Source organism: Terrapene carolina, unplaced genomic scaffold, assembly GCF_002925995.2.
Source record: "Terrapene carolina triunguis isolate 2854851 unplaced genomic scaffold, T_m_triunguis-2.0 Scaffold95, whole genome shotgun sequence".
NCBI lineage: Eukaryota > Metazoa > Chordata > Testudines > Emydidae > Terrapene > Terrapene triunguis.
This window is the reverse complement of record NW_020664446.1, coordinates 52526035-52551113: the sequence shown is the minus strand read 5'-3', so window position 1 is coordinate 52551113 and position 25079 is coordinate 52526035. Positions and strand designations below refer to the sequence as shown.

The following is a 25079-nucleotide window of genomic DNA, read 5'->3' as shown; positions in this document are numbered from 1 at the left end:
TGGGAGGAAAGGTAATGTAAAATGACTGTCTCTCTCTTGTTCAGAAATAATACGCTACACCTCACTCTGCTGCCACAAGAGAATTCATGCATAAGGGAAATTTCCTCTTGTAAGACTGGGAGATTTAAACATTAATTTATAATAGTGCAAAGACATTTTCTATTAACTGGGGGAATTAGATGTGGCCCTGATTCTGCAGTGCATTGTCTGCTTTGTGCCATTCACTCTGGCACAAAGTAGATATAAACCCATAGGATCCTGCCACGTGAAGGGGATCCTCTGCTGGTTTTGTGTTGCTGTAGTGGCTTCATGCCACCCCTTGTTCTGGCACCAATGTAGGGGCATGGCCAGGGGGAAGTGGGCTTAGAGAGCGTATTGTTATGCCTTGGGTACTGGAATGGTCTCTGAGGCTTCCTAGTTGGTGTCACTTGCACCTGGGAATCACCCCAGTGGCAGGATTGGGGGACACAAACAGATGGCTTACGGCTATTTTTGTCTCCCATAAACCGCATCATGCACTCTTCAGGAGCAGCATAGGATCTTGACCACAATGTGCATGGTGTACAGAGATGTGCTTGAATTGCAGAATTTGGATCCAAATTCAGTTCCAGACTTCCCCAAAGTTTGAGCATGTTTGGATCTGGAGCTTGGTTTGGGTTTATAGTATTGTCCAGGAATAATATATTATGCCTGAGGCTGATAGAAGAAAAGAACTCTGATATCAGTGAACAAATATATTTCCTCTTGCAAAACTGGGAAATACTTGTCAAGTCAAATATATCATAAAAATAAGACACTTCCTCACGGAATTACAGAGAGTAATAAATGTGCAAGGTCGCTGTCTGCCAGAGTCAAGATGTGGGTTGTGACTCTAGGACAAAATAGTTTCCCATACACAGATCAGGGAGCTTAACTGACATACAGCCCCTCTGAGATATCAGCGGACATGCCTTACGTAGATGCTAGGCAGACTCTTATTATCACATGAGATAGGCTCAGCCTAACAGTGACGCTCAGTAAACATCATGTGTTTTCCAACATGTGACTTATCCTAATTTACCAAGCCATACTGAAAGTAGCCAGCAAATAACACCCTTTTAATGAGTTAATGGGTATTTTATAGTAAACATTTAGTATACGGTAGTTCTGCTACAATACTTTGGGCAGTTATAGGTTTCAGAATAGCAGCCATGTTAGTCTGTGTCCGCAAAAAGAACTGGCGTACTTGTGGCACCTTAGAGACTAACAAATTTATTTGAGCATGAGCTTTCGTGGGCTATGGCCCACTTCTTCAGATGCATAGAATGGAACATATAGTAAGGAGATATATATACATACAGAACATGAAAAGGTGGAAGTAGCCATATCAAGTACTCCACAAGTACTTCTGATCTTTTTGGGGAGTTATAGAAGATCACTGAAGAACTTCTTTTAAAGGTATACTTTCCTGAAATTTGTCACTTGAGACAGACTTTTCAAGACACATTTTTATACGGACTATTATCTTATCCTATTGCTAATTTATATTGTGGCAAGACCCACAGGTCCTGGTCAGGATTAGGGCCCTTTTGTGATAGGCACTGTACAGAGACACAGGGAGAGATTGTTCTTGCCATGGCTTTACAATCTAATTTAAGATGAGAGACAACAGTCAAGTGTAACAAAGGCCAAAAGAGTACAGTGAGAGTAATAACATGTATTTAGATAGACTGCTAATATGCAGAATTGGATGGTTTAGTGCTGTGACTAGAAGTGACAACAACTATAATCTCTGGCATCTCAATAATTTACATAAGAAAATGAGTTTTCTGCCCTTGTATACTTCCTTTTTTACAAAAACAGGTAGCTCTTTTGTGAACCCACAGAAACTTGGTGGTGCGGATGATTTAAATAGTGATATGAATTTTTGTCCCATTCTTACGGTCATATCGTTTCATGAAACATATGTTAGTTATTAGGAATGACAGGAAAAGAAAAATATAGAAAAGTATATAATAGTCTAATTGGGCTGTGAGGAGATGTTCAAGAGACAGCAAATCAAATCCGTATGAGGATAACGCAAATATCCCAGAGAGTAGAATGCTGTACTCTAACACCCATTTAGGAATTCACAGCTATCACTTTGCTGCATGTCGTAGCCATTTATAACTTCAAAGTAGCAATAGGGCTAGAACTTGGATTTAGGGCTTGTCAGAAATTTTCTATCGAAACAAAATTTTCTTGGAAAATGCTGGTTTGTTTGAACCTGAAATATTTTGCGGAAAGAGTTTGGGTTTCAGGAACTTCCATTGAATCAACGTAGCAAAGGGTTTGGTTTCCATGCCTGGTTACCTGGTGGGATTCTGGGGAGCCCGAGCTTCTAGGATCTGCAGCTCCAGGGCACCCTGCCATGTGACTGCTCTGGGGTTGAGCATTCCAGGGCTCCCACAATCTATACTTCTCGGGCAGCCCCGCCGTGTGGGCTGCTCCGGGGTTTCCAGACTCTTGGGCCAGCTGGCTCTCCATACTGCTACGCTCTGGAGGAGGCAGCCTTGGGAGCCAGCTGGCTCAGGAGTCTGGAAGCCCAGGGGGTCTGCAGCTCTTGGGCAGTCTGAATGGCGGGGCTGTCCCAGACCCTGGCAGCTGATGAATGAAATTGATGTTTCTATCAATTCCGCCGCTGACAAGCATGTCAATTTGAGTCAGCAATTACTAGTTTTAGGAAGCAGATTTTGTTTCAGAAACACCATGTATCTGTGTTTCTGAAATGAAACATTTTTGATATCTCCAGTTTGGGATACATTTTAAAAAATTTGGTCTTGTTCCAATCAGATTTGGAATGACACCAAATTTTGAATATAAAAATTACTTGCAAACTGGAAATCCCCAAGTTTTGGCCAGCTCTACTTGGATTATTATTCTGCAAAAGCACAGGCCCTTACAACTTGAATTGTGGGACAATCTCCATTAACTGTTAGCAGAATAGGGTCTATGACATGAAGTTGGTTGTACAGTTCTGCTTTCATCCAATAGAGGTCATTGGTACATGTACACAATTGGCAGGTCATTACACAGTTCTTTGGATTTCTTGCCTAGCTTTTGATTTGACTTGCACATTCTTGAGATGTTAATCTGATTGTAATATATGGTCTAATAAATTCTGCATGATTAAATAGCTGATATGTACTTGGAGATGTAGTGAAAAACCTTTAGGGACTGGGGAGCATAACAATTCCCACTCATAATGATTCCTCTGTTTACAAATCACATTTCCGCTGCATCATTTTTATTCATCAGTTGGTGCATAGGAACTAGGTATTTGAAAGTTGGCATTTATTCAGTCTCCTTGTCTCGGCCCTACCGTTTGTGTCCATTTTTTGAAGGGTGTCTTCTCTATCTCTTCAATTGGTCTCCCTGCATGTCCAGATGGGGAGTTTGTATTTGGCACTTACTTCACTGGCAGAGACTCTATATGAGATCTAATCTCCTAAATTTAAGCATTTATCTTCCATCTGTGTCTAAGAACTCTTGTCTCCATACCAACATTGAATGATAGTATTATACAATGTAGAAAACAAGTTTAGTAGGATCTGCTATTAAAATACCTTTTGACAATTGCTTTCCCAATATGTATGTGCTTATTTCTTTAAAGTTTGTTTTTGTGGGGCCTGTTTCTCTGAGCAGAGGATTCAGATAACTTCCAGGGACTTCAGAAGGAGTTGCTCAAATCCTGTGGTGTGAGAACAGGGACCAACACATTTTGGTTTTAGCGTGAATAAGTATTTATAGCAGCATAAATTTTATGATCTCAAGGCTGTGTGTAAAGGAGCAAGAAACATTACTTTGTGAACAATCCTGTTATTTTTAAGTCTTCAGAGTTTGCTGGGCTTAACATTTTCCAGAAACGTAATCTTGATCTTGAGGCTTTATTAGAAAGGTGTTGAGAGAGAGAAAAATAATATTGGAAAATACTTCATTAGTAATTATCAAATGATGTCAAAGGTTTGAGTCCCCTGGTAAAGTATTACCAGATATATTATAACATGTTCATATATAAACAGATTCTTAGAATCCAGTTTATGGTCCTTCTGATGTGGTGAATTCTGAGAGGTTTTGAGAACCTCCTGCAAGATGGTATGTGCCTTCATCTCTAGTTGATTTCATTAAGAATTGAGGGCATGCAGCACCTCAAACAACAGAGCCCTTAATACCCAAACTACGGCTGCTAAACATCTCTTCCAATGATTTAAATAGAAACTGAGGCTGTTTAACAGTATGCGGTAAGTGCTCAGTACCTTTCAGGACTGAGCACTTTAGCATTGAGTGCTCATTGTATGCTTGTTTCTGTGGTCTCTGTTCCATCCTATTACTTATGTTTATCATGAATTTCACATTTAGCACTTTCTATTTCTATTTAATTTCGTTTGCCTCTAAAAATTATTTAATAAAAGATTAACATTAAAAATAAATTATAGGTCTCTGCTAACTCTTATAATACCTTATAATAATTTATTAACAATAACTTTTCTCCATCATTTATCCATAATTATTAATGAAATATTTATTATCACTTGATTTAACGTACTACCCATAACAACCTGGATATCAGCAATAGCTGCTGTGTATAACATCTTAATAAAGAAGACATGAAGGAAAAAAGTAGGGAATGAGGAAAGGTAAAAGGTTAAATTCAACTGAGCTTATGAGTGATCATTTTCATTTCAGAGAGGGGATTGGGTTGGTGGAATAAACTGTAAATATTTATTCATGTATATCCAGTAAAGAGTTGTATAAAAATTATTATTCAGTAACAATATACTGTATACAGATGCCACTGTAGAAAGTTCTTCATGGCTCATAATGAAAAATGAAATTAACCAGGCTCTAACAGCTCTCTGAACTCTAATTACATTAATATTCCATGTTGTAAGCACAACACATTTTCTCACACACTCACTCATGTGTGGAAAAGAGATGCACATGAATGAGTAGAAACTCCTTAGATGTGGCAATGAGTTGAAGGCAAATAGCATTCATGAGGTCTAGGTAGCTTAGACAGGTCATGAGCTACTAAACCACAGGACAGATGTGGGTTCTAGTCCAAAACTGTCAACATGATAGTTTTTATATTGATGCCAAAGAGATGGATGCTACTTATTGAGGGGGAAGGGGGACACTCACTCTGGGTTGCTCTCAGTGTCAGGTGCCCTCAGTTAGCCCCCCTCCCCTTGCTTTGTATGTTTCCATCTCTCTCTCTCTCTCAGGCTCCATACTGCCGGCCTGTTCCCCCACTGTTACCCGCCTCCTCTTCCAGTTAGCCCTCCCCTCAGCAGGATGGGAAGTTACATCTCCTCTCACTTTCTCAGAGAGAGGGGCTACCTCCTCTCCATAGGGCATAATAACAGTGCATTCACCTGCACACACCCTAAATCATATATCCCCTTACATGGTAGAGTACCTTTTCCATATTTATAAATAGCTGGCTCTTATTTAGAAGCCTAAATGGGTTCTGAGGTCTTGAAAATCCGGCCCCACTTGTGGACACTGAGCTGTTTCAAAATTTGGTCCAATGAGTTGAGATGTGCAGGGCTCAAAGAGGGAGATTAAAACTAATAAACCTAAAACCTCTCTAGAAATTGCCTCAACTTTAATAAGGTATGAACTTAAAGTCTGATATCAAAGCTCTTTCAGGGCTAGAAGCAACGGCTGGACTCAAGGGGAAGGGAGGATCTCCATTCACAATGTTTATAGCTCAGTATGACCACAAGGTTTCAGACCTTAAAGCTTGACATTTTTATGGCTAGAAAAAGCTAGCACTGGCCCAGGACAGAATCTTTCCTGTTGTGAGCCTGGGGCAAGGGTAATTTTGGGGAAATTCCACATTTTGTGGGTAGAGAGAGAAGGAATCATTCCTCCTGCAAGTTGATTGTAAAAAAAAAAAAAAAATGGTGATTGTTTTAAGCTGTTGGTGGTCTTAGAAAATTAGACTAAGTCTTAAGATTATTAAGCAATCTGTTTAGTCATAAGTATGTGATACATTGCACAGGCCTTGCAATATATCACCTGGCTAGCATCTTTTAAAAAATATATTCATAAAGGAAGAAATTTATATATATATATAAAATATTCCTAATCATAAAATGCTATAAATATATTTACAGTGCATGAACCTGTTAATTTCAGCTCATCAGGATGCCTCCCCAGCAGTACAACAGCTCTCTGGTTCTTCATATGGCTTTCACGTCATTGTTGACCAATTTGATGGGTGGAGTTGGGGACAAAAGGGCCATGAACTGGGCAGTAAGGGGAGTAATGATTTAATAGACAGCTGGTACTAAATACTTAAAGAATTAGTTTATATTTGATCTTATTGAGACCCAATTCCTACTGAAAATAAGGCCCATCTCTCTAAGCGTTTATATCAAGTTCATCACTGTGCCATGCTCAGTCAGATTTGAATTGAGGATCTGCGTGCCAAACATCTGATTTCTATTCCTTTTAAAAACCTCATCCCATCCTTTGATGACCTTAAAACATCTTGTGTGACCAGAAGCTTTGCAGGCAGGAAACTCAGTTATGGTATCACTCCATCAGGCTGCTCCATCACTACTTGTTGGTTGTGATACAGCAGCACTACTACTTGTGGGATTGAGCAGTTTCACCTACATAGATTTCTTTACACTGGCTGTTTGCAAGGTAGCACAGAGACTTTAAGATGGCCCTGTTGATTTTTTTTTTTTTTTTTGAGCCCTGAATGGCATAGTTCTGGATCTGTTAAGGGCCCCCCTTCTTCAGCTTCATCCCAGTGGGTCTCTGGACTTTAACACTATTTTACATTTTAAGTGTTCCTCTACCACAATATGGTTGGCTCCTAGGCTATGGAACTTGCTCCTCCTGAGTAGCCCCATATTTAAGAAGCAGCTGAAAACATCAGCATTGCCTACTCAAGATTTTATTGTAAGTCTCACAGTATTTGGTGTTTTTCCTTAAAGTCTGGAGTCATGTGATTATGTGAGAATCTCAGTTTTTGCTTCAGTAACAACAACAAAAGAAGCCGACCTGGTTTCAGATAAAGGCTTAAAATGTGATCCAGCTGCATCCCGAAGGCTTGGAAACAAGAAAACAAAGAAAGAAAATCCAAAATTGTATTTAAAATTTCATGATTTTTAAGCTAATCTTGTGGTTTTTGGAACCTGACATGATTTTTGAATGCTTAAGACTGGCAACACTGAATCATTATCACTTCAGAGATGTTTTCAGATACTTCTTTATTTGACCCGGTCCTGTCTTAATGAGGACATATTATGTGTGTATATATATGATTTTCACTGTATTTTAAATTGGAGTAACACATAAAAATTTATTGGCAGTCCATCAAAGACTAGCAGAAAGGACCTTAGTTTAATTTTAAGGACCTCAGCACCTCTGTCCTTCAAGCACTGAAGTGGAGTGTCAGGATATTGGATATGAAAGGGGATCATGGTTCAGAATTGATTCTAAGTTTTATGGAGTATTAGGGGCTGAAAGTGGTGCAGAAATAGTATACTCACGCTCCTGGGGTGTTGGGAGAAAACTGACTCAAGTGCTTCTAGAATGACCCTTTGCAGCTATCCTGGGAGCAGCGTTGTGATGCTCTGGAATGAGCTGTATCTTTTCTACTTTAAATGCAAGGCTTAATATAAGGGCAAAGGGGAACAACAGGAGAAAAATCAGGAAGGAATATCTGTTTACATTAGTATTTTATTTTGTATCTTCACTTTCCAAGGTACAGTGAAGTTTGGCTAACATGCCACGTTGGTCATTACCTCTTCGAATCCATGTAAGTTTGCTTTACAGTACCGAAGGGCTGGGTTTATCAGCTCATCTGGAGTGCCTACATTTGACTGCCATGTATTCTTGCAAATGACAGAACAGTATTCTGTTGTTATGTTGTCCCAGAAGAGAGCCTGGACCATACTGACATTATGATGCTAATACTTCTCATATGTATGTATAATAGTCCCCAAACAGGAGGTAAAGTCAAACATCCATAATAAATGCAGGTGATGAAGCTCACATCTCTTCACAGTGTGAGAATTTGGGCAGGAATTTATTTTTTTTTGGTCACAGTACTGAATTGTAGGTGATGGCAGCAGCGAATGTGAAAATACTTGCTTTGCGTTCTGCCCCAAATTAAATGGGAAAATAGAAATTTAACCAATTACAGAACTCGCTAGGAGTGAAGTCTGAATACACTTTATGCAGAAAAGCTATATCTATCTACCTATATAGCTATATCTATAAAGATATATCCTTTAAAAATCAGCTATAACTAATCTTGCCTTAGACCTGGTATTTAAGAAAAAAAATGAAAGTTGGTTATTTTGTACTGTCTAGTGCTTCAAAATAGTATTTCAATTACATTATGATTGATCTGCAGCTCCGTAGAATAGTTCTCCATTCTAAATGATCAGAAACGCACATCAATGTGTTAAAACAAACTAGGAGATGTTTCTGGCAGGAAAATTTTGCTAATGGGATTATGGTTTGTTGGCACCACATTAATGCAAAGATTTTTAGAGGGGTTCCTTACTGCCAAACACCATTTAGAGGCTTTAGCTACCTTTTTATTACTACGTCAGAAACAGCAGGAAAGGTTGTGCTGCTGTAATGTTTCAAATTCCAAACTACCTACGTAGCTGAATTATTACTTTAAAACCATTTTAAATTTTGTTTTGTCAGTACATTGTCTTCACTAGATCAATTTTCCAATTCTATCCCACTGCAAAACCACAATAAGAATATAAAATAGTGTTTTAGTTAGAGACATGGGTGCTTACCTCCACAGTATTCTCGCTGTTCTCTGTTTTGGAGATGGATGAGGTGTTTCGGTTTCCCTTGCTTTGTAACATACAGCATTCTTTTATTCAGGTAAAATGAATTATATTTTAATTTTATGGTGGTTTTTCACACACCCCGTTTGTTCAATGAAGATTAAGAAAATCTCTGCTGGGAGACAACCAGTGCATTGATTGACCACTTGATGGCATCGCTCTGTTGTATGGGAACTGTATCCACTTCCCCAGCAAGGCTACTCTGCTTCTGTGCTTTGTGTGAGAGCACTTTAAAATGTTATTCCAGAGAAATAAAGAATGACGTGAGCTATTAATATGCTTCAGTAAATGAAATGAAAGCCATAGCTGTAGCTTCATAACCTTGTTCCCTTTCTCTGGTGTATCACTTTATATTTCCTATTTACCTGTGTAAAGACCATCAGAACAACAAGCTTGATTTCTTTCCCCCTTCCCTTAATTTCTAAAGGATGGTAGCAAACGTTTTGTCAGGTTAATGTAATCATGAAGGACTTGGTTCTTCATTACGTGTTAAAACATTACTTTCTTCTTCTCAAAGCAGTAGTGAAAAACTCCATTCTCAGCAATCCAGATGCATTTTAAGTGTTGGGTAAAAGGAATAAGACTTCATCAACACAAATGAGTTTATCTGATATGGGGAAGATTTCTTTTTTTAAATTCAGGCTGCTTGTTTGCTCTTTTCAGGCCCATATTTGTAAATCTTCAGTTGACACATCCGATCATTCAGACGTGGAGAGCCTACAAAGGGTTGCATGGCAATATCATGTGAACGTTTCATGTAAAGGGCGGACACTTGGCAAATATTCATGCCACATTTTAGGTGGTGTTGATATGTATATATGTCAAACATCAGTTAGTTACTAAAGAGATGAAACAGGGTGAGAAGGAATAGCTCAGTGGACTGGTAGTACTTGTGACGAGAGTTTAGAGAACAAGAGCAGAGCCTCAGCTAATGTAGATTGTCATAACTCAGTTGAAGTCAACAGAACAATGACATTTTACAGCAGCTGAGGAGCTGTCCCCAGAAATGATTACCTACTTCCTGATGGCAATTTGGTGGTCAATATGAAATGAGTTGAAGGTCTCAAACCAGCTTCTAGTGGACAGGTGTTCTTACCACAACAGTTATCTCAGTAATGGCAACAGGAAGTAATGGGCACCATTGCTGACAGTCTCAGCAGAGAGGCTAACAACCTGAATAGGCATGAAAATAAAGCCAACTTCTTACCTGAGGAGGCGGTGGTTTCCGCTCAGGATTAAGGCACATTGGCAGGATACTGCAGGGAATATGAAGCTACTGCTGCTACCCATGATTTAGTTGTTCTGTGGATAAGTTTTCATTTCCTAGAGATATCAATTCTTGCATGCACTACATTGCCTTCTCAGAAGTTTAAAAAAACATTAAAAGTACCATTGCTTTCATTCTTTCATTTTTTTTCTTACTGCTATTTCACATTTTGAAATGTTTGGATGGAAAAACGGACATGCTCTCAACAAAAAATGGTTCCATTTTTTTGACCAGCTCGACTTTTCTTTTTGAAACATTCAAGAACCTTAGCTAACTAGTGGGATTGTCTTTAGCTCAGGCAATAGAGGCTAATGCTTTTACAAACAGAGGTCCTAGGTTTGATTGTGGCTGCTGATGACCCAACCAGTAGCCTCATGTTACATAGACAGTAAAACCTCAGAATTATGAACACCTCAGGAATGGAGATTGTTCATAACTCTGAACAAAATGGTTATGGTTGTTCTTTCAAAAGTTTTTAACTGAACATCGACTTTAATACAGCTTTGAAACTTTACCAAAGCAGAAAAATGCTGCTTTTAACCATCTTAATTTAAATAAGCACAGAAAATTTTCTTAACTTGTCAAATCTTTTTAAAACTTTCCCTTTATTTTTTTAATAGTTTAATATTGTACTTTGTTTTGTTTTGGTTTTTTGGTCTCTACTGCTGCTTGATTGCATACTTCTGGTTCCAAATTAGGTATGTGGTTGACCGGTCAGTTCGTAACTCTGGTGTTCCGAACTCTGAGGCTCTACTGTACTGAGAAATGATTAAAAAGTCACAGTACCAAAGCTGATGGTCCACTGGTGATGTGTTTGTACCAGGTTCTGAGGTAGGCCCTCAGCTCCTGGGCTGGCAGAGGCTGAGTGCAACTGGAGAGAAAATATGTTTAATTGATGAGAACGAGTGCTTTGCCCTGCTCTACAGTGAACTCCTCCAAGTGACCCATCATGCGTGGCACTGATGTGTTTCAGAATAAGGTGTATCTAACCTACCTTTTCTAGAAGGACAGGTTGCATAATACAATTCCTTTTGAAGGGGAGAATTTTTTGGAGAAACTGAATGCATTTTGGTGTTTTGTATTATTTCTGTGTAAGGTACCGACAGACATGGTTAATTTGTTCTGCATGTATAGTATGTTTCTCAGAATCCACGCAAGCTCCTTTTTCCCTTTGAAAAGCACTTGTGCTGCTGGCTTATATACATTTCTGGGCTTCCTGTGTCTGATTTTTTTTTTTCTGATTGCAAGTGACTCAATATTCAGTGGGCTGTTGCATTAGTCATTTGAATGCTGGACTGTTCACTCAGATGTTCTCTACTGGCCCTTCTCACAATGCATTACTATGCACAGGAAACAGATTCATGTTTTTCAGTTCATCTCTAGTAGAAGACCTGGCATTACAAGCTTTGTTACTGAACAATAGTGAGTGGGGGCAATACTATGGCAACTGTAACAAGGATGTGCTAGATTTTTCTTTTGTTCCTGAAATAAGCAATCTTGCCCAAGAACATGGGACTGAAAAATGTCAAAAGTTTGGCCCAAAAAGCATCAGGAATGACTTGATCATCATTTTAAATTTAAAGAGGATTGTAAGAAAATACCCCTTGGATTTAAATGCTGTTGTGGATTGAAGGCTGGGTTGGTTAGATAAGTGTTTGGTTTTTTGCAAACTGAAATGGAATGGTTGTACAATTTGCTTTCTGGTCTTGGAATAAAGCTTGTTTCAGCTGAAAAAATGATGGATCATAGGGTGACATGCTACTGCTTCCTTGACTGACTATATAATATGATACAACAATAAAAATAACACATGGTCACACAAACACAATCTTTTTATCACTCGTGCCAAAGTATGTAATCTATTGTCATTTTTAGTTTTTATTGACACCTGTGCTGTTCTGATCAGCAAGCACCAGGCTTGTGTATGGTTTTTAGAATTGAAACAGCCTTTTTCTAGTATTTAAAAAGGAATAGAGGGAGAAACTGTACATAAATGTACATAAAAGCAGAAACAAATAAAACAAAATAAAATCGTTATATTGCTAAGTAGCCAAAGTAAGAATAATGAATATGGGCCATAAAACCCATAGTTTGCAATGGCATTGTAATGCACGATAATGGTGTCACTTCATTATGAATTGCCTTTCTCAAGTAATAAAGCAAATTTAGGAATGAGATGAATCTTGGGTAAAAGCTGAATACTTATGCTTGAGGTAGAGAGGAAATGTTCCATAGGAGACCATGTTGTATGAAACTTGACATGTAGTGCTAAGTTGATCAGCAAATATCTGAACAAATGTCTTCATGGCAACAATAAACTAATCCAGTGATAAATAGGAATGATATTTCCTGTAGAGAAATATTTTTGTTTTATAGAGGTTTTTTTTTAATAAGGACATTAATAAGATTGTTGTATAAGCCTTTTCTTGAAATAAAAATGTTTAGGTAGGGTTTATTGAGCTACATGTCAACATTAAACTGCATTTCCCTATTGTCTTCTGGAAGTTGTAGTTCTGGACCCCATACTCTCTTATGGGCCAGGCTGCCTGGCTGGACTACATCTCCTATAATGTACCCAGGGTCATTTTCTCTCATTATGTACTATGCAGAAGAAGTCAATTATGTTTTCCCCAAGCCGAAGGGGAAAAAGAGTTCAAGAGAGTTGGACATTTTTCAGAGACATTATTAAGGGCACAAGAGCAAACTATCACACTGCATAGGAAAGATAGGAAGTCTGGCAAGAGACCGCCCTGGCTTAACCAGGAGATGTTCAATGATCTGAAACTCAAAAAAGAGTCCTACAAAAAGTGGAAACTAGGTCGAATTATGAAGGATGAATATAAACAAAAACACAAGGATGTAGTGACAAAATTAGGCCAAGGCACAAAATGAGATGAAAATTAGCTGGAGACAAAGGATAATAAGAAAACATTATACAAACACATTAGAAGCAAGAGGAAGACCAAGGCAAGGTAGGCCCATTACTAAATGAGGGGGGGGAAAGACAATAACAGAGAATGTGGAAATGGCAGAAGTGCTAAATGACTTTTGTTGGTTTTCCCAAAAAAGTTTAGTAACAATTGGACATCTAACTTAATGAATGCCAGTGAAAATGTGGTAGGATCAGAGGCTAAAATAAGGAAAGACAAGTTAAAATTACTTAAACAAGTTAGATGTCTTCAAGTCACCAGGGCCTGATAAAATACATCCTAAACACTCAAGGAGCTGACTGAGGAGTTATCTGAGCCATTAGTGATTATCTTCAAAAAGTCATGGAAGGAATGGAGAGATTCCAGAGGACTGTAAAAGGGGCAAATACAGTGCCCATCCATAAAAAGGGCAATAAGGACAACCCAGGGAATTGCAGACCAGTCATCTTAACTTCAGTACCCAACCTAGAAGAAGATAAGGTGATAAGTAACAGTCAGCATGGATTTGTCAAGAACAAATCATGTCAAACCAACCTAATAGCTTTCTTTGACAGGGTAATAAGCCTTGTGGATAGCAGGGAAGTGGTAGATGTGGTATATCTTGACTTTAATAAGGCTTCTGATACTCTCTCACATGACGTTCTCATAAACAAACTAGGGAAATACAACCTAGATGGAACTGCTCTAAGGTGGGTGCATAACTGGTTGGAAAACTATTCCCAGAGAGTAGTTATCAGTGTTTCACAGTCAAGCTGGAAGGGCATATCAAGTGGGGTCCTGAAGGGATCAGTTCTGGGTCCAGTTCTGTTCAATATCTTCATCAGTGATTTAGATAATGGCATAGAGAGTACACTTGTAAAGATTTCAGATGACACCAAGCTGGGAGGGGTTGCAAGTACTTTGGAGGATAGGGTGGATTAAAATTCAAAATGATCTGGACAAACTGGAGAAATGGTCTGAGTTCAAGCTTTTTCCACCATGGTGCTATGGAAGTACACAGTATTTTATCCAGTGCTCTGATACCTTCTTAGTATTCTGGCATTTCAGAAATAATTGTCACTAATATAGTGTTAATGAACTAATTCATCTAATACTCCTGGATGCATATTATCAATGCCCTCTGATTTTTCTGTCTTAAAATTTTCAAAGTATTCACTTACTAACATCTTAATATCTGTTTTCACAAGGTCTTCACTTCCTAATCATCTAAACTATGTTTCTTAAAGTTGAATTTTAAAAGCAATTCAGTTTCTAGCCATTTTTGAACCATCATTAATTTAATTCCCCTCCTTACTTTTAATGGGCCTCTTTTAGCTCCAGTACATTTTGTTCCTTTAATATATTTATAAAAGGTGTCCTTGTCCCCTTTAGCCTCTTTTGTTAAGAATTAATTTATTCTGTTTTTGCTACATTTATCTTTTCCCTGCAAGACTTAATTAACTGTTTTGAATTATTCTTTGGTTGCTTCCCGCTTTTCTCTGTCCAGATAGAAGAGGTTTTTCTTTTAACCACATTGTAATTGTTTTTCTCAGAGGAATTGTAGACTGTACCTTCTTTTTAAGATGCTGTGATGGGGTGCTCACTACATACCAGCCCTGAAAAGGTTAAGGTGGTACAAATAGGGCCACCTAATTTTGTAGGCTGCAGCAGGGAGAGAGTCTGGCTTGATTTGAAAATGACTAATGCCTGCTAAAGCCCCACTGGGAGAGAAGTTGGCTAACATATAAAGGCAGGAAGCTGGTAGCAGAAAGGGGCTGCAGCGTGGAAGCTGGTAGTCATTCTCTGGGCTTAGAGAGGGAAAAGGAGGAAACCCAGGGAGAAAGAGAATCCCTAGGATCCTGGCCCTGAGAGAAGAATTTACCCAGAAGGGTGGAGAACAGAGTCTGTTGGAGGTGGAGTAGGGAGCAGTGAGGTTAGAGGTTGTGCAGACCTTAGCTTCTGATTGTAGGGTCCCTGGGCTGGAACCCAGAGTAGCAGGTGGGCCTAGGTTTCCCTACAAGTCAATGGGAGGTAGCATAGGGTTGTTGGAGACACTTACCAGACACCTGGGCTGGAGGGACTTTGATACCCTAAAATGGGATGTTTGACCAGATGTGAGCTGATTCCCCAGAGACAGCCATGAGGAGGTGCCCTAGTGTGAGTGAACCCTCTTGGAGATGCCCTACCCACTTTTCAGTTTTAGATTTTAATAGTGCCACCCATTACACCTTACCGATGAGCTGTCTTAATTTCTCAAATTCAGTTGACCTAAAGTCCATTTGCCTTATGTTGCTGTTTTCTGGGAACCCATCCCTTATTAAGGCAAATTCAGGTAATTTGCCTTCTCTCATACAGAGTGTTCCTCTGTTGGTAAGACACAGAGAGAGGGTGTCTTCTCCTCTGGGTAGATTCCCTACTTTATGCATCATAATGTTGTCTAATGGATACTGTAATTTAGGAAATTCCTTGACTCTTTGTATGAGGCTGTATTTCTTATTCAAAAGATGTCGGTGTGGTTTTAAATTCCCTGAGTATGGTGTCCTGTGATACCACTCTTACACATTAAGTAGTAGTGAAAGAATGTTTAATTTTTGCTCTCCTTTAGATCTAGTGGTCTATAGTAGATACCTACTGTTTCAGTTTGTTTCCTTCAGTTTATCGCTACGCAAAGAATTACACCATCATACTTCGTTTTGATCTGTTGCTTGGTGGCATGCTATTTTTTTCATGTTACATTACCCCTCCATATTTATTAGAATCAAGCAGTCCCGCAAGCATTTTTTTAAACATTGACATCATTGGCTAAAAGAAATATGAATATCTCTAAGGATGTGTCTCTTGGAAGATATTAAGCATTGATTAAACATACAGAGTACTGATAATTTGTGCATATACTTGACTAGATTCAGTGTAAATCAAACAATGTCATATATACAATCAACATGATGCGGACTGATCATTTAGCTCTTCACTGCTCTTAATTACTCCTCCAAAGAAAACTTTCCATCATATAAACGTGTTTATATTCTCAGTCTAATCAGATGTGGTTTTGAATAGAGCTGGACAAAACTTTTCCAGTGAACCCTTTTTTTAGTGAAAAATGGATTTGATGACAAACATTTCATGAATTCATGTCAATTTCACCTAATTGTTTCAGCTGAAAACAAAACTTAAGAATTAAAAAAACTCAGCATGTTTGTTTTGACATTTTCAAAATGAAACATTCAGATATCCCAACTTGAAAAGACTTTATTTTAATTAAAGGACATTAACAACATAAAGGGAGCTCAAAATCAAAAGAAAGCATTTTGTTTTGGATCAGACAATATCTTGTTTGACTTGAAATTAATTTCAACTTTTTGATTTGCCAAACATTTTTTTTAAATTAATGTTGGGTGATCTGAATCTTTTTTTTCAAGAATTGCTAATGAACCCAAACTATCTGTTTACACAGTTCCAGTTTTGAATAGCTGATGATACATTAGTAGCAGAACAGCTGATTTTCAAGTTTGAATTTCTTTTGTAAGTATTTAAGTTTATAAGCATGCCTTTCATGTTTTGAAAAAGTTTAAATATTAGTGTTGGTTGCAATTAGCTCTGTCTAGCTCAGTTGGTAATATGAATACAGTGTAAATTACACCTTTGCTTCAGAAGTTTGCATATTCAAGTCCTCACCCAAGACTTGCAGTGCTTGATGCTTTGATACATTATGGCTGGCTGCTGATGGTCAGAGATGCCTTTTGCTGACCAGTAGGCGCAATTCCAAACTCACTTATATCCGTTTAACACTAGTATAATTTTATTGACTTCAGTGACAGTCTTTGATTTACACAGAATAAGTCAAGTATATACACAGTCCAATTTCAAGTGTTTTCTCCAGATGAAAATAAAAGTTCCTGTCACTTTACAAAAAGTGAATTAAATAGCTCCATTTTCCTCTGTATTCATTCTCTTTCTTAGTAAAACCAGATTAAAATATCCAAGTGTTTTTGTAAGATGCTGTTGAACATATAACTCAGCCTGTTGCATTTGCCATGGTTATTAGGTAAGTTAGTAGGTTATTAGCTAGCTATTGACCTTGGACTGTGTAAATCTGCAGGCATGGATAATTCAATGAATTTAAGGGATTCAGTGTATACAGATTCCCCCCTCCCATCCTACCCCCTCACCCTCAACACACACACATATATTGCTGTATGCTTTGGAATCTGTTTTTTCATTTAATAAACCCAAAATTTCCTAGTCCTTCTGGTTTATGAAGATAACTTTCATGAAGCATAAGTCTTTAGCCTGAGTAACTGAAACAATAGCACCAAAGCAAGTGTGAACTCCCTCCCGCCCCACCCTGCCACAGGCTGATCTCAATGGGCTGCTAGATTTGAAGCCTAATTCCAAACACTTTAAATGCAACTTCGTTAATCATTTCTTTGCAGAGTGTTGTGCTAGCAGTATTGGGTATATGAAGTGTGGTGGATGTATGCACACTTGCCAGATTTGAAATAACTTTCTTAGCAACGTGGCAGTGAGTTCTCAACATTCAAATAGACAAATATTATAAAATGCAATTGATTTGTATAGCGTCTCTCTCATAAGCCATATTGCAGATAGCAGTAAAGGGAAAGATGCTCACAAATTCAAGTGAAAAGGAAAGGTTTAACCTTAAAAAGGGGAAGGTGATTCGGTATCCCAGAAGGAATCAGGGAAAGAGTCCAAGATAGATTTGGCAACATAAATAGAAGTGAGATCCAACTACTTAAGAACAGAGCAGAGGAGTAGAGAGGAGGTCAAGATTGGAGAGGCAGAATGAATTATAGTACTTGGATATATTGTTTAGGCTGGCAATGTAGTGGGAGCTAGTTTATTGAAAATTATGGCAGCACAAGAGCAATTTTTCAATCATATTCTGAAATGAATTGGAAACCAGTAGAAGGGAGACTGGAAGTTGGTGATATGCCTCTGTTTTCTGGAGCAAGATATTAGTCTGCCTCCAGTACATAAACTCCCTGAAGTTTAGAGAGTTAAGGATTTAGTTAGAGATGGGCCTGAGCCAAACTCCAGAATCCAAACATCCCTGAGCTTCGGGGGAAATTAGTTCCAAATTCAAACTTTACAGCTTGTACTTGTCTTTAGAAATAAGATGGCAATCCAGAAAGGAATAGCAGTAGTGATGAAATGAATAGTAAATAGATGTTAGGGTCAAGATAAAGAATAATTCTTACATTATTCCATAAATAATCATAAGCCTCAGCAGATCCACTGACAGGGAAATGTGGTAGGAAAATGTATGTGTAAGATAATGACTGCAAAATATCAGGACTTCCAAGCTAACATATAGTCTGAATGGAGTGTGATTGTGGAGTTGGAGACGTAGGTCAATGAAGTAGTGAAAAGTTGTAGTATACTGTAGCCAGGACCAAACAGTCAAAATAGACAGATCAAGAAGAGTTAAAGGTGACAGAAAGTGATGGTATCCAAGCCAGAAATGAAATGTCCTAGACAGAGAAGATGGATGGAGAACATGGCCAAGGATAGAGCCTTGAGGTATTCAGTAATGGAGGAGGTGTTAGAAAGATGAAAATCCTCCTTCAGAAATAAAAAGGAGAGTTTATGAAAGCAGAATTCAAAAGAGATTGTGGGAGATGCTTCTTGCTCAAGGCATATGAAGACTACAGAGTGATCAATAGTTTTGAAAGCCTCATTAACAGTAAGTAGGAGGATGACAGATCTGTGATCAGAGGCAAAAGTAGGCCAATAAGAATCTAGAAAAAAGATTTCACTTAGATCTATTGTATACATTATTGTCCTTTAGAAATGATGGCAATAGTGGGTTCATGTTGCCATCAGCTAATAAACTGCGGGAGTCCTGCCCAGTGGTTTGTGGGATGTGAGATCTTCTGTAAAACATGGACCATCAGTGATGAAGGCAATACAGTTAAACTAATACATCTTACTGTTTGTTAATCAGTGAAAGCCTGAGGGCAGGTCATTTAAAATATTCTGTTTTTCAGCTGTGGATCTCAAGTTTTTAAAGGCATTGCTTGATGAAACCTCACAATATCCCTGTGAGGTAGGCAAATGCTATTGTAACAGTCTTAGATGAAGCAGTGAGAGGCACTGGAGTCTAATGGTTAGAGAAGAGGAATGAGGGTCAGGAGTCCTGGATTCTCTTCTCCCCAATACTAGTGAGTCATTGTGTGATCTTGAGCAATTTCCTTAAAATTACATCATCTTGTTTTCCATTTTACAGATAAGCAAACTATCACCCTTTGTAAAGCACATTGACATCTTCAAATGAAAAGCACCAATCATGTGCAAAGCATTTTTAGTATTTTATATATGGGTGAGGTACAGAGAGGTTGTGATTTACTCAAGGTCATATAATGAGATAGCAACTGAACTCTATGCAAACCAGGATCCATGAGTCCCAATCATGCTCTTACCAGTAGATAGCACTCCCTGCCAATATCAGAAAAAAATAGAATAGAAAATTAACAAATCTCTTCTCATATCACAGCAACAGCTGGGAAGCAGAGGGGAGAGGGGGATCCTGACAAATGTCCCCAAAGTTGCTTTCAGATTCCTTATTATTCTTGGTCATTACTTTGCCTTAAACCACTTTAAGGATGCCTCATGAATGACAGAGGTATTAAGTAAAACTGAACTGGATTCTGTGTTATAACTTCAGAGTTATTCTCTGATGCATACAGACGGATGGCGATGCATTTGTTCTTAATATACTAAATCCTAACAGGATTGTCAGTGTTGCGAAGTTGGTTGAACTCTTTGGACTCTACCATATTGTAATTTATACAGTAGAGGCTTTCTATTTAAAAAAATCAACTGCTTTGTTTCACGTTACACAAACTTTGTAGTAAGAAGGACGTGACTAATACAATGTGAAATCAAATTGCTTAGAGTTCTCCCCCATTTTTGTATCGCTCTGATTATATTATTTCAGACTGTAAATGTGGAATATAATGAAATTACAAATGTTTTAGCACTTGTGAAAGCAACTAGATTAACAGCCCTCTATACTGAATTCTTCTACTTAGCCAGTCAACATGCAGCAGGTCAAAATCCCCCAACTACACACTGCATTATCCATGTGTTCAGGGTATCCTGAGAGATCAGAGGGCCCTTTTTCCACAATCCACTGAATCACTGTACTCTTAACTGCCAACAAGGGAGCAGTTAGCGGTTAATGCCAACTACTGTATGAGGTTATCTTTTGTTACATGGACATTTTCCCATTATTAGCAGCTATTCTGACCTTAAAGTCTGAGTCTGAGCTATACTGAGGACGCCTTCTCATTTCACTTAGATCACCAAGCAACAGTGAAATGGTAAGAATTTCCTGTTGCTTCTGACATAGGTCAAATTTTCCACAGTTGATTGCTTCTATAACTCATTACCTATCTCTGAGCCATGATGTGTCCCACAATGCACACAGTTAGGAAAAGGTTTTGCTTTTCCTCTGGCTACTTTTACAAGTAGAATTGTAGATCCAGGCATGTTGTTCTCACCTCAGATGACGCCAAAGCTCACCGGTTGGTGATCCCTCCAGGAGTTTGTCTCAGCTGGGCTATTCTCTTTCCTCTGTCCGCACTTCTTTCTTCCCTATTCCGTCCCCTACTGTGACTAATTAAATTACCTATGTGACATGTTCCGCTTTCTCTGGCAACTGGCCTGGGAAATCAAATCTGTTACCAAACCTAGGTCTCCTATTTGGCAGCTTCTCTGCTGCTGAATCAGGTCAGCTCCCAGAGGGGGAAAAAAACCCAACAATTTTATATAATTATAATTAACACAGAGTAAATTTAGATAATGCAGATGACACATTTATTGTAAGGACCATCAAGGGAATGGTTTTAAAAGCACTTCACCTTTTCACTGTTTGATTAGTTTACTTGCTGATCATTCCACATACATCCGATGTCAAAGTGAAATCACTGTGTGTTCTGTGCTTTTTAAAAAAGACCTTCTGTGGAATAGTTAACTGGTTGTATCAAAAATATGTACGGTGTGTAATTACCAGTGACCTGTACAGGTCCTCTGCTTCTGAGAATTGAGGGATGGCTGGATCTGGCATATTTGGAGTGTTTTCAATGGATCCCTAATTTCTTTTCCTTCACTTTTTCCAACTCTTCGCACTTTCTGATTCCATGCAAGACCAAAGTGGTCACACAGAAACAAGAGTCCTGTTCTTGTTGTATGATCAGAGCAGAAAATATTGGAAACATACTGAGTATGTGTGGGCTTCAAAATACAGAACTTTTTTTGGGAGAGGGACGGGCATAGGAGGATATGAGGGAGAGGAGGAGAGTGTCTTTATAATGGACTCTGTTCTGGATTTAAACTCTGGAACTTCTTGTTCAAAATCCAGATCTGATTTTTGTGGCTACTTTCCTCCTGCTTGAATAATGAACATTACAGATTAGAAGTTGTAGTGTATGCAGTTGTTTGAATGTTGTACTACACCTCTACCCCGATATAACGCTGTCCTCGGGAGCCAAAAAATCTTACCGCGTTATAGGTGAAACCGCGTTATATCGAACTTGCTTTGATCTGCCGGAGTGTGCAGCCCCGCCCCCCCCCGGAGTACTTCTTTACCGCGTTATATCCGAATTCGTGTTCTATCGGGGTACAGGTCCATTTCTAGGGGCCTCCTTTCTGCAGAATGGGGATTGAATGAGGGCCCTCCAGAGCTAAAAGCATGAGTCTACAGCTCAGACTCAAGAGCTGATTGCTGCAATTACCACACTTCTTCTGTGGATCAGGTGCAGTGTGGACACACCATGCATTGACCAATAGGTTGAATATTTCCTGTGGACAAAGGAAGCTCATCAGCACTTTAGATCCTCGATGACTCCCCATTTACGTGACAGGTACTATCTTATAGAGGAAGGTGATGGCACTAACCGAGGATATGAGATGTGGCTCAGTTCCTTGCTCCGCCACAGGCTTCTTGTGGGACAAATCCCTTACTCCATGCCTCAATTCCCCAGCTGTCAAATGGGAAGAATGGTACTTCCTTACCTCAAAGGACTGTTGTGAGGATAAATGCATTAAAGAGTGTGTGATGCTCAGATACTACAGTAATGGGGGCTATATAATTACCTGGGACTGGTGCTGCGGATTGTACTAGGGACCTTTAGAGCTGAAAGCATGGCTCTTTATGTGCTTTAGCTGGGGGGGTAGGTGGGAGGTATAACAGATTCTTCTGTAAACTGGGCATGGGGTGGGGGTGGGATTGCATAACACACAGACTGGTAGGTTACAGTGACACTGCTCTCTCATGGAAACGTTACTGTGATCCTTTCTTGTTCTTTCCCATAATCTAAAATAAAAGTAACTTAGACTGAAAGTACATGGTTGTTCTTTGTGTATGGAAAAATATAACAGATGTGTCAGTTGCACTTTTAAACAAAATAATAGTTTGCTAAATTGGAGATCCAAGGGCTAGGTTTTACAGCGAACACTGTATGTATTTAGAATTTGTGTGACACTCCGTTTTCAGTAGCAGATGGTTTCAAATTTGCTTTTAAATTGCAGCTGCTCTTCCAGATTTTTTAAAGACAACTTTACAGTGTTAATAAATGCTTAGTCATTCATGCTTTTCCCTTCATTCTAAAACATACTTTGAGAGTCTTCTTGGTTAAAAAGATGCACTTTTTTTTGTAAGTTTAAAAATCCTTCAGAACTTTGTATAAACCAAATGCTTGAGACTGAAATCTCTCTTTAGGGCCCCAACATTTTGATCTCTGCAATACACATCAGATGAAGGATGGTTTTGTGGCTAAGGCACTAGACTGGAACTCAGCAGATCTGAGTTCACTTCCAGTCTCAGTCACAGACTTCCTGTATGACCTGAGGCAAGTTGTTTAATCTTTGCCTCCATTTCCCATCTGAAAAAGGGAGACATTGTCTCCCCCCCCTTCTCCTTGGTCTGTTTTCCCAACTTAGATTGTAATAGGGTGACCAGATAGCAAGTATGAAAAATCGGGACACTTTTGTACCATTAGGGTGGTGGTATAGTTGCGTATATAAGACAAAACCCCTAATATCTGGACTGTCCTGGTAATATCCGGATGTCTGGTCACCCTAGATTGTAAGCTCTTTGGTGCAGGAACTGCCTCTGACTGTGTATGTACGGTGCCTAGCTCAATGGGGTCTTGCTCTCAGTTGGAGCAATGTGGCATAACTGTAGTATAACTAACCACAGCATGTCCGGCTCTTCAGGGCAGAAATTGTATCTACCTCGTTGTCTGTAGTGCTTAGCTAGACCAAAGGAGTTTTGAACTTGCTCTAACCCTGTTTTCTCCTTTGTTTTCCTCAGCCTGTGACCTGATGACCCTGGGAATCTTAGCCTTAGTGACCTCCACTGGTTGTGCCTCAGCCAATGCCCTGCAGTCCCTGACGGATGCCATGCACATCCCACACCTCTTTGTACAGCGCAACTCAGGAGGCTCCCCACGCACTGCTTGCCACCTAAATCCTAGTCTTGAGGAGGAAGAATACACATTAGCAGCCAGACCGCCTGTCCGCCTCAATGACGTTATGCTGAAACTCGTCACCGAACTTCGATGGCAAAAATTCATAGTATTTTATGACAGTGATTATGGTGAGTGCAATGCATCATTTCAGACACACCATGGTGTCTCTCTTGTGTTTAGCTGGAAAAGGCGGTGCAGACATACAGTTTTGGGAAACAGTTGTTTGGGCTTGTTGCAGGTTATGAGGAAAATGTTTTGAATGGACATAGATCTGTAGTTTTGAGTGAAAGAGTGCTGTGAAAACTAATTCTCAGACAGGCAGCAAAGTTGCTTAGTAACACCCTATCAAGACAGCTGAAGTTTGAATCATCTTACAGGTTTTCAGTAAAATATTAATAAGCTGTTGACATTGATTGGCAGTGTTCATATGGGTATACAATGGAGTACAAGAAGAACTCTACATCAATCCTTTGTAATACGCTTCCTGTCAAAGCTGAGCACAGTTCTCTTTAAAAATTAATTTTCAAAATTTCTATTACTAACTTCTCTCTATGGTTCCCCCCACAATTCTGTTTGGAGCATGTATCACAGTGGTACATTTCATGACATTTATACTAAAGGTTAGAGTTAGCATTTCCCCTGTGTCTGATATGAGTTATATATCTGTCAGCAAAATTTTACTCTGGGCTGAAACTTGGGAAACAGAAATCTTAGCTTGAGTGAATTAGGTATTCCAAAGTCAAAATAAATTAATCTACGTGTTGCTGAACTCTCACATTGCAAAGATAAAAATCTAAGTTTATTATTTTTGCATTCCAGTAATGAAACTATGGCTCCATTTTTTTAAACTGATACTGTATTCACTGCCATCAGCTTGTGATCTGGTCTCTTGAATAGAGATCAGCAGACTTGTTCTGCCTGATTTCAACCGCCTGCAAACATTTTTGTTTGAAGTTTGACTTGCACATTTTTGGTTTTGTGCCTTAATATGGAGAGAGGGTGGCGGGAGTGGGGAGGAGGGATGGGAAATAATGAGAGGGAAAGAGAGAAATTTTGTAGTGGTAAACTGTATTAGAGGTATGTGGTATAGACTGTATAGTGTGTCCACTTACACCAGCAGAGCTTTCTTGTTCTAGTCCCACTACACAGCACAAGCTTCCTTTTAGCTAGTTGGGGAAAACACAACTTTTTATTTAATTTAAATGGAATCACTCTTGGTAAAAATAAAAATGGTCTTAAATTTAGATTTATGTTTTAAAAGGGTTTCTGAGCTCAGGCTAGTTTTGCAAATCTGGGGAACTGCCCCCAAAAACCATTTGTGAGGAAGGTTCACCCATTTCTAAAGGAACAGAATGTGGCTGTTGCTGCTGATTTTGTTCAGAAATTCAATCTAGAGCTCCAAAGCAATATCAGTTCTGTAGAAATGTCTTAGGGGTGGATTCAATATACAGATTTACGTTATACTTCTGAATTTAGATGATCTGTAGGGTAGGGTTACCATAATCCAGCAAGCAAAAAAGAGGACGGGAGGAGCCCCGCCCCTGTCCTGCCCTAGCCC

General features: G+C 39.0%; 1 protein-coding gene across 1 annotated transcript in view; it reads left to right on the top strand.

The window, feature by feature from the left end:
• The window catches only part of GRID1 (glutamate ionotropic receptor delta type subunit 1), an 800331-nt gene that overhangs the window by 305201 nt on the left and 470051 nt on the right, over positions 1 to 25079 (top strand). The window contains exon 3 of the mRNA XM_024209390.2: positions 23365 to 23649. Coding sequence (XP_024065158.1) covers positions 23365 to 23649 — 285 coding nt within the window. The remainder of the gene's footprint in view (positions 1 to 23364; positions 23650 to 25079) is intronic.